Genomic DNA, 11,195 nt, shown 5'->3' with positions numbered 1-11,195 from the left:
AAAAAAAAAATGTTAAGGTTTGGACGAATAGCTTTCTGTAAAATTCTTGCAATATTCTTGGCAGATCCGTTGATCCACTGAGATTCTCAATGGGTCTCTTCAGACTTCTTTGGCTTCTCTATCGTTGATATTGACCGTTTCTTGATGAAATCCTCGACATGTTGTTCATAGTTTTCAGTTTTAACTGTATTGTTCAACAATTATTCACCTGTCCCAATCTTTCCCATTCACAGATCGGCCGACCGCGAACAAACATCGATGCACCGCGCTTCCCCTCTCGCCAGCAAGCCCCTGTTCGACTTCAACGGAGACGAGTTCGACGAGGACCTGTCGATTGCCCGGGCCCGTGCCTCCAAGGTTATCCACGAGAAGTCGATCATCGATTCACGCTCGGATCAGCTGCGCAGCCACAGCCTGGCCCCGGTCAGCAGTTCCGTGCTGGAGAACGACTTCGACGAGCAGGTGAGACTCAGACGTTTTCTCTTGAGACGCTCGGACGTCAATCGGGACAACTCGGTCATTTACGTGATCCCACTGCCGAGTGATTCGCACTACATCCCACGATCCTACTACGACTACTACAATTACTACAACTACTACAACAGCAGCGGCTGCGGTTGTGGTTGCTCCTAAATCATTTAATGGAACACTCTTCAATGTTTAACCAATGAATCTACCTGGTTTGAGTATACCTCCTCTATTTACTAATCACAACTTTTGATTCAATATGTTTCCAACACTAATCGAACAACGGCAAAGCAAGTCTCTCTCTGATATTAGAATTCCATATTTTGCATGATTTTGTAGCCACTACCTTTGTAGCATACTTTAGGAATGTTGATCTGTTGTGTGTACACACGAAATGTTTGTAGTTAGGAAAAAAACAAATTATTCGAGCTCGAAAAAAAATTATTCTGCACTTTACATAGATACGCGAACGAAATTTTACCATCTAAGCACCGAATCGATATATTAGAATGACAAGCGCTTGTTATTAAAATCATATGGATACATTTAGTAGTATTTCTGTATGAAATGTGATTATGTCTACAAAAACAAAACTTAAGAACCGGTTCCAACATCGAATGGTTCGGAATATGTGCTCAACCCTGCTTTGATGGCTATTTATCACATAACAAATAAATTAAATTATATCTGTAATTATGAATAATATATTAACCTTCAATATTTATACTCAGCGCAACCTATTGTAGCTTAGGAATATTTACAGGAATGATGATAATAAAATGTGATATTTCTAGAAAAAAAAGTCTCAGTCTAGCTGTACTCTTATTTTTCAATCGAATCACTGAGCACCTCATGAATCAATCGTTCACACGCACACACACAAATCAGACATGCTTTTCGTTGGGTGTCATAGTCGTTGTGGCTTCTCGCGAAGTCAGTTGTTTTTTGTTCGATCCTTTCGGTTGTCAATTGTTTGCAAAAGGAAACATATTCGGTCAAAATTTACGTTTGAGTCTAATTTTAGATAGATGGTTGTAGCTTTTACCCCATTGTTTCGTAGAAAAATCCTCATATGTATAACATTCATTAGTACTAATCGCTAACATGAAATGGAACTTTCACGTATCGTCACTTGGTTAATGATGACATCATATACCAAAACTGTTATTGAAACAAGAATGCGTTACATATGGAAAAATAATCAAAGAGCGAATCAGCGGTTGAAGTCCAACAACATTACATGGTTCGTTAATTCAACTGATAAAACTTTCATTACTGTTCTGCGACCGTTTTCATTGAGGTTGACCTGTCAATCAAATGATGACAATACTGTTGCTGTTTTGCGCCACATCGTATGATATGTGTCAACCAAATTAGTTTCGTCGATAAATCTTGATCAGTCATTATCTCTCACAGCTTATTTCTCCTCAAAATGACAAATGTTGAATGCCTCCTAGAATTCATGACTTTCATAAAAATCAGCCTGGTATTCGTAAGTTTAGTGCGTATCAATCTATCCAAATCTGTAATACAATATGTAATCGTAATAGAGTGATGTACAATCAAACCTCCATGAGTCGATATCTGAAGGGACCATCGACTTATGGAAATATCGATTAATGGAACAGAAATGACTTGAAAGCTGCCTGAACGGACCATCATAGTAACCATGAAATGTTGATTTTAGTATGGTTCCATGAGTCGACATCGGGTCATGGAATATCGGCTCATGGAGGTTTGACTGTAGTAATATCCATCGTATTAAGCTTTGATGCAGGTCCTCACTGCTATCCCAAGACGGCTTTCGCATTGTGCAAAAAGATTTTGAAATTGTTTCTTAACATTTCCTATATTCGTCGTATCCATTTTCATATCGCAATCAGTTTTGATTCGTCTCACAACTAACGGCGCACTGTGATATATTGAGTGATCAAATTACAACAAATCAACGTAATAATAAAATGTTTTACTAGAATATCTAAATCTACAGGCATCTCCATCCATTCCGCCAGCATGATTAAATAAGTGGGTTTCTTAAAAAATTATTGGCGCTATCAAAATACAGCCCAAACATATAAGCACAATTCCTTTTAACCGAGCAATCATGACAGCTTCTCATTGAGCAGCCAAAACAACACAATCGAAAGAACCGTTTTCCACGCCGAACATCACGCACACATTGATACGCACAGATTTTTTTTGCAGTCCGACCGATTGAAAACTTTGTTTACGTTGTCAACTATATTCGGTCGTTGAGAAAATTTCATAAATTATAGAAGTTTTACGACGTGTGATTGGGATGAAATTCTTCAGTGAAGATGTGCGCAGGTTTTCCATTGTGTAAATAAGTGCCCGCTGAAGCAAGTCACACAGAAAGGCAGGAAGAAATATGAATCGTAATGTGACGTGGCTCAGTCGATTGTTAATCAGATTTTGCTTGGTACGTCTTCGGTGGATAATTGAACTGAAATTATTTATCAAAATTCAGCAGTTTTATCGCATTTTTGGTGTATAAGAGGATGAACTATAACAGCTTTCACAAAATTACACTTTGGAAAAATCTATATTGTTCGAACATCTGCCGTAGAGGATCATTTTAAGTTTGATACGACGAATAATAGCGCTTGCGTCGAATTGGATCGAAACCCTACGCACAGCATTGACAACCTTCCAAATTTGTCTGCAATATTCCAGGTATTTGAGGCCACATTATACAAAAATCTGGAAAATCCAGATAAAATTTGAAGTGAATTTGTAAGGTTTTGTGAATAACTTGTAAGGTTCTTCATATACGACATAAGCGATCCAGACTTTTCCAGACAAATTTTCAAGATCTTCTAGGTGGGTTGCATTTTTTTTAAATTGGCTTGGCATTCCTGCTTACGCACGAAGTACATAGATCGAAACCCTACAATCTTCTTCGGATTTCTTTCGAGGTACGCTATTCTATTGGAATAAGATGTTTAACGGAACCATTCCGGCTACCGCATAGACTGTCTTTGGTGAGATAGTTCGACATGCTCAAAACCCACACCAGGCCATCAGCCAGTTTTAGTTTACGTATGCGTAGTCGAAGGGGTCGTCAAGGATTGCCCTGTCGTTTTCATTATTACTTAAAGAATTTTCGCCTGCTACACTGTGTATCTTGATTGCTTAGCATTACCACCTTAGTTTCATGATAAGCTATCGCCAGCTCTTTTAATATCCACCATTATCCACTACAGCATCATTCACCTCCGTTGTGAGCACTTCGATTTCTTCTAAAGATTCGCCGATCACAAAGCCGACAATTTCTATGTCCATGGGGAGGTTCAACTTCAACACCTAGTCATGCACAGCACTTCGAGACTGAAGAATTTATAAGGTCAGCTTCTCGTTCGTAACTTGAGCTTCTTATACTTCGTGATCATCTTGAGCCTCGTACAATATGGGCGACCAAGACATATAATACAATACAGCTGGGCATCTTATCTTTGGCTCTAACTCACGTATTTGAATACGTATTGCCAGTGATTGAATCCTGAGAAAAATGAGAATCTCTCACGTATCGCTCTCTTTAACTATCATAAAATGCAGCACACTATGAGAGACTGTTTATCGTATACTGCTAAAACTTTGATCTGATTGGGGGATAGCAGTGCATGATAAAAACCCTCTAAACAAGCTCCAATCCTGGGAGACACTATTGCTATAGCAAGTTCGGTGATTGTTTATCGTGTCAGTAAAGTAAAACACCTATCCCCAACGGTAAACAATCGAGAAAAATACATTTTACCATCGCTCTCTCTTTGGAGCTCTCGTTTGTTGTTCCTATTCATCAAACTTAGAGAGAGGGGACAACTCACTGACACTTATATATTTTCTTACCTTCTTTGACTTCTTTTTTTCAACTCTTGGGTCGTGCACAAGGTCAGATGATTTTATTTTGGTCAAAATCATATTCACTTCTTGCTGTTCGCTATGAAAAGGACATGAATATAAAAAATCAATAGCAGTTTGCCAACTATATTTAGGTATTCAACTTTTTAAAATGTGAAATCATCGAAAAACACCTAAAAATTTAAATAACAATTAGAGTCGGTGTTCCCTTAGTAGACAGTCCCCTATAGCCGCACTAGTTACTTTTTACGGCCGTTTTGCTATAAATCGTTTCAAAATATTTTTTGACATGAAGGCCAGGAGCTATTTATCTAAGTACCATTGATACACAGCTTGATTTTGTTCAAAAAATGAACGAAATAATTAGTTTTGCTTAAAACATAAGCTCCCTTGCGCCTATAGTAAACCTATTGTTCCTATAGTAGCACTACTGAGAGAAACTATTTTTTATTATACAAAATAATTGATGAATTAAGGACTTTTTTTTACATCAAACGAAAGCTTTTAATCCACACTTTAAAGAAAAAATATAGGAGTTTTGTAAAAATACGGTTTTTATTTGTATTTTGCTAACGCCGTGATGCTAGTGCTACTACAGGCACATAATAAATACAAACATATGAGTTTTCGTAGTTTTCATATTTTCCCCACAAAACCAAGATAAAAGGCTTTCAGATGATGTCAAAATAATAACTCTAGTTCTATTTTTCTATTTTATACGAATATTTGTTCTTAGCTATGCGGCTATTGGTACATCTACCCTACTTGAATTTTGACTATTTTTTACGTTCTGTCCTTCAAATGTGCGGTTTTCAGTGACAGTTGATGGCAGGTTCCCTTGACTTTTCGGAGCTTGCAATATAAGCCAGCTGTCTCTTCTCTCTCAGGTTACAACCACATTAGGGCGGTTCAATTTTTAAAAATGTTTGAGAATTCAATCTCCCATATGTTCCTTACCATCCATAGTGTTCTGTGAAATTTTCAGCTTTCTAAGTAGGTGGTGGCTTAAAGGTGGCCCAAAGACAATGTAGGTTTATATGGAAATAACTATGGAGAAATAATGAGATATTTTCCAAACACGCTAGTACTGTAATGTAAGTACAAACGTCATCCCGGCTATGATGCACACGGTCTCTTTAGAAACAGTTCAGTATGCGCTTGCTACTCTTAAGCTTTCCAACCGCTTTAGGTTTCTGCTTGTTCTAAGCGTTTTTGACCAGATTAGACCAGATGTTAGACATCATCAGGCATATTCAACTTGACTAGCGAAGCTGAGCTCATCATCAATCATAACCCTCAAGATGCCTAAGGGATTGCTTGGGCTCCTTGGTGCAATCACCTACCAAGATAAGCGCCAGTTGCTTGGACTTATGGTTATTGACCACCACCACTTCAGTCTTGTGACGAGTCAGTCCTAGTTTTCTAGACTTCATCCATTCCTCAACAATCTAGTATCTAGTAGACAGATAGGTCTATAAGTCGACGGGTCACCGTCTTTGGTAGTAGCACCAATTTCTGTCGTTTTCATACATCCGGGATGATTCCTTGATCTATGCAGCTCTTCGTTCGTCATCGTCGCCACTCCTTCTCCTTTGCGTTGCATTCTTCGTCTACCCTGAAGGCAGATCGCTCGAAGATTTACAATTGATTCCCATCGCCAGTACACCGGCGTCTTGTTCTCTCTAGAAGGGGCTTTTCTCGGCATGGAAGCATCACACGCTCGTGAAATCACAGCAACTAGCCCTTCACCGTTTAGGTTCAGAGTATTCCGTTCAGGGCTTCAGTGATTACTTCGCCGTTAAAGCGCGCTGTTTTCCAACCTCGGGCTTGAGTTGAGGTACATCGCTCTGCCCTCCGCCCGCCTGGTATGATATTATAGCGAATCGATTGATGATCACTATGAGCAACCGTCATTAACGCACCAGTTCAGGGTACGTAAAAGGTTAGCACTTCAGCACATCACGTTGACTATCGATTCTGCGGAAGGTATTCACTGTGCCCAGATTTGCGAGCTCTACATTTATTGCGCCCAGGTATTCCAACAATAGTTGGCCTTTTTGGTTGGTGCAGCGGCTACCCCTATGCATTAAAGTCACTAGCTATCACTGCTGACTGCCGATCAGCTGGTTCGGCTATCATCCTGTCGACCATGTGGGAAAATTCCTCAATCGACCATATAGGGGCCCATAACAGCTGCAATAGAATACGCTGTTATTTTTTGCTGTCGGAAAACCGTCATTTGAGATAGAGACTAATTCTTGAATTGGGTATCGTCCTGTTGCCCCTATAGCTGCTAGCTGTTGAGACCTATCCGCCACTAGTTCCCGCTGTTGGCTAGTATGCGGTATGGGTCCGATAGTAACACCACGTCGATCTTCGTTTCCGAGACTGACTGTCAAAGCAGCTGCTGAGCTGCATCAAAGTGATTCAAATTTAACTGTATTATGGACCAATGCACGCGTCCACTCATTGACGTTTGAGCGGTGCCGTGTTATTTACGTGTCCATGGAAACAAGTGAATTCCGCACCGCTGAAACATCAAATCAGTGAACTCGTGCATTGGTCCATTACCTTTTGGGCTGCTTTGATCATCACGCGCCCGGACATTTGGGTCCACCCGTTAAGTGTCCGTTGTCTCCTCTTTCTGCTTCTGCAACCGGCAGCCTTATCGCCGTCACTGGGATGACCTGCGGGTGCTTTCTAAGGATGGCTACGTCGCTGTCACACTGCTCTTCAAGCGCAACCGAGACCTCCGCTGTATCGGTGATTTTGTCCAGATGTTTACACTGAAGAGTCGCTTCTGCAGGCAAAGATATAACATCAACTTCGTCGCCAAGTACTTCTTGTGCTAGTTGCTTATATGCTGCACCCTTTTGCTTGGCACCTAGGTTCATTTCACCAATCCTATTCCGCCTTATGCTCCGCACATCTGTGCCAATGGCGATAACTTCTCCGTGCTTCAGAACCTCGACGTATTTTGCCTCCTCCGTTTTGATAACGAGGGCTTCGCCGAAGTTCCTACGTTTCGCTGTTTTCGGTTAAGGATTCTCCGTGGTTCCCGTCTCCAGTGTTCTCTTTTATTTCTTCTTTCCGACTCGTATCCACGGGCTGCTATTGCTTTGCACCCGTGGTTCCTGTGGAAGCACTGCCAGGTTCGGGCTTCCCGTGGCACTTTTTTCTTGGATTTCTTGGGCTCATACGTAGTGTTGGCCTCTCCATCGTTGCCTTGTCCAATTGATCGCGGGCCTCGGCCCAGCTTTTTCGCTCTGGAGGACAGCCGCATAGGTCATTTCTCTCTTAGGAACCATGCGTCTTTTTGCCGCACACGTTGGAACCACGTTGGACCACGGTAAAGGAGTTTGAACAAAACCTGGACCGGAGAACAAAAAGACGAAGGGAAAGATGAAGTGGATGATTAAAGCAAATCCCAACGTCTCAAGCCGTGATTTGGCTAAAAAGATCGGCATGTCGCAAAGCTACGTCCAGAATGCAAAGAAGAGAACTGGACTACATACATACAAGGTACAGAACTTCCCAAACCGCGATGAGCGGCAACAATCGACGGCTAAAACTCGGTCACAGAAGCTCTATGAGAAGATGCTGACAAAATATGGCTGCTGTGTGATGGACAACGAAACTTATATAAAAGCCGATTTTAAGCAAATTCTGGAGTTGGAGTTTTTCACCGGCAAGAGCAAATTCGATGTGGACGACAAATTTAAGAAGAAGAAAATGTCAAAGTTCGCCTCCAAGATCTCATTTGGCAGGCCATCTGCTCTTGCGGACTGAGGAGTGAGCCTTTTGTGACAAAGGGCACAGCAAATGGCGAGATCTACAAATCTGAGTGCCTCGAGAAGCGCCTTTTGCCGTTCTTGCAGCAGCACGACGAAGCTCCGCTGTTTTGGCCAGATTTGGAATTATGCCACTATTCTAAAAGTATCATGGAGTGGTATGAGGCCAATTCTGTCCATTTTGTTCCGAAGGACATGAATCCGCCAAACTATCGGGACTGCGCCCGGTGGAGCAGTACTGGGCAATAATGAAGCGGAAACTTCGAAAGAGCAAGAAGACAGTCAAAGACGAGAGGACAGGATGACACCGTAAAGACTTTGATGGAGGACATCAAGCGAATATGCCTTCAATTTTGCACTCAATATATGTAGAAAACTACCCTAAAATTTTGGTTTGATTCTAAACATTATAAGAAAATTGGCATGACATTGTCGCAATAATTTCGAGTTCGCCCTTTATTGTTTTGCTCTTAACAAATTCGATGATGACATCAGCAACTACCTGCATATTCTGGAGATACTCGATTAGTCCCGGGACATCGATCTCCTCGCATGTTGCACTGGAGTGTGAGTTTCAGCAAAACATTCGAAAAGTGTCACGGATCACTTTCTAAATAAGCTCGATCTAAATTTTACTGCCCTAGAGACTTTTTTAAATGATCTTGCAAAAATTATTTTAAGATTTTTTTTCAAGAATTCAAACAGTAATTCCACTTAAGCATTGCTCAAGAGATCCAAAGAAGCTCCTTCTAGAAATATTTCATCAATAATTCAATTCGTCCATGAGACCCGATGGTAAATGTGGTTTTCGTTGCGTTGATTTCAGAACAAGTAATTTTATCATACAGTCTCTATGCTAGACTGTTGATTTATATGTTTTTCCTAAAACTAGAACTCTCATAGTGAGTTTACATTTTTTTGGCATTATTGTTGCTCAAATGTTTGAATTTCCACCTTTGATCACATCGAACACATTCTTCAACGCATTCTTGGTTCATTGCACTGTGTATCCGAATCACAACACAGCCGATCGTAATTCAACTCGAGTTCAATCACATTCAATCTAAAACAGTACCAATCTGAACGCAATCGCAACCACCAGTACCCATCGAAACTGTTATTTTTAAATCCACAGCTGACTCACGATCTATTCGTCACTTTTGCAGGTCCAAGCCACATTGAACCGAATCCGCGCCAACAAAAACCTTCTGAAGCAACTGCAGAGCGATGATACGCTGGAACAGGTTCGCAGTGAAACTCGATCTAAGCTAAGCGAACAGACTGCCAAGAAACTAGCCGAAAAACTGTCCAGCTACGATGACTCCAGCGATCTTGCGTCCACCGAAAAGCAATCCGTGAGGAAAACTCTCAAGGTAAAGTACTGCTCAGCTAGAGTCTAATCAAACAGATCCATACTAATTTTCTATGCCTTGAGCTTTTCGCGCTTCGGCTGCTAATAAAACTAATTCTACGCTTTTCTATTCTGCCTACTGCTTGTTTCCCTTCCTGCATTGTCCCGCTGCAGCTGAAATATCAATCAGTGCTTCAGAATCTGGAAGCTCCGGAATCCTACTAAATCTAGTGGCTACCTTGCTTCGTTGTTGAACTTCCCAAAATCGAACCTGCCCGCCTTGAACCACCTTTTCCCCCTGTCCACCGTAGATTAGAGCAGTAACCGATAGCAGCTCCGCCTTGGACTCCAAGAGTGCCCTCAAGTGGAAGGACGAAACTGCGGAGTCCTTCGCAGCCAAACGAGCCAACGCCACCAGGGCGCGTCTGGCCGATCTGGACCAGGAAATGATGGATTTCGAAGAGAAGCAAGCTGCCCGAGCTCGCCGTGCAGCTCATCTGAAGAAGGTCCTCGCGGAAACGGCGTGCGATGAGTTGATCCCAGCCACCACCACCGAACAGGCAGGAACCAAAGTCACAACCGGAATGGTCCGATTCAAAACACAAAAGAAGGTTGTTTCTTTCTAAGTGTTGGATTTACTAGAGTTAGCAACCAATAAATTTACCTTATATTTTCTGTTTCAAATTCCTACCTTATTGTTATCGTTTAATCTATATACTGTATAAATTTTTGAAAATAAAATGGAAAAATATCACTACTATTAGGATGTAAGACATTCACATAATAGATACCTTTCAACTGGCACTAGGCACTGCTTTTCTCCTTGTCACCAAATGGCTCATGACAGAACGAGCTGAGAGCGAGCGTAGAATTAATTAATGTTAGGAAGAAGTAGACAGGACAATCATCAAAAAAATGTAAATTATAAATAGAGATTTGCTATACTCAAAGCAATACCAAAATAATGACTCACAGTGCGAATTATAACCAAGGTTAACATTCTCGGGCGATGATAACAATAATCTATTTAAATATTTGATGCGAAAATCCTTGCAGTCGGAGATTGATGAACCCTGAGTCAGACCATGTTTTATTTTTTTTTCGCAAAACCAACAGACAAGATGTGAGATAAATGGCCGGCCATCAAAACTTGGCATTGCCGTACGTAGATTCATTTATTTTTTATCAGACGATGTTAGGCATGTGTTCGAGCTTTTACGGAAAATCAAATAAGTCACTTATACTGTATTTATATTTTACCTGTAACTGACCCAATGAAAAATAACAATTCAAGATTCACATCTCAGATGAAGTATAAGGCACTCTAGTTTCGATATATTTATTTCGTCTTTTCAGCTTTGTATTTCATGACAAAACTTTTAACCTGTAATAAAAAGGATACCAATGAAATAAAAGTGTTTTATAATTTTGTTTCCCTAATTCATCGAAAAGACGTGAGAGTTTATGTTTACAATAAGAAAATTTCTTCTATAAATTCTTTCTCTCAATAAGCAGAGCTATTGTGAATTTCTAGAAACATGAAACATTTTTTGACCAACCATATTTTGATGTGCATCTCAAAACAGAACTTAATCGGATGATTGGACTGAAGGTTAGTGGTTTATCCCTAATTTGATTGAAGATTCCAATAACGGTTCAGATGTAGAAGATAGCTATTGGCAAAGATGGTGAAAAGGATAAGATGA

At 40.6% G+C, this 11,195-nt stretch overlaps 1 protein-coding gene across 1 annotated transcript; it reads left to right on the top strand.

Annotated features, from left to right (window-relative positions):
• Window positions 1-230: 230 nt before the first annotated feature.
• LOC110680229 lies at window positions 231-10,904 on the top strand. Its single transcript, XM_021856045.1, has 3 exons — window positions 231-462; window positions 9,305-9,511; window positions 9,801-10,904. The coding sequence occupies exons 1-3, from the start codon at window positions 259-261 to the stop codon at window positions 10,113-10,115; spliced, it is 726 nt and encodes a 241-aa protein (XP_021711737.1). The 5' UTR covers window positions 231-258; the 3' UTR covers window positions 10,116-10,904.
• The last annotated feature ends 291 nt before the right edge of the window (window positions 10,905-11,195 follow it).

Source organism: Aedes aegypti, unplaced genomic scaffold, assembly GCF_002204515.2.
Source record: "Aedes aegypti strain LVP_AGWG unplaced genomic scaffold, AaegL5.0 Primary Assembly AGWG_AaegL5_hic_scaff_1076_PBJ_arrow, whole genome shotgun sequence".
Classification (NCBI taxonomy): domain Eukaryota; kingdom Metazoa; phylum Arthropoda; class Insecta; order Diptera; family Culicidae; genus Aedes; species Aedes aegypti.
This window is presented reverse-complemented; position numbering and strand designations above follow the sequence as displayed.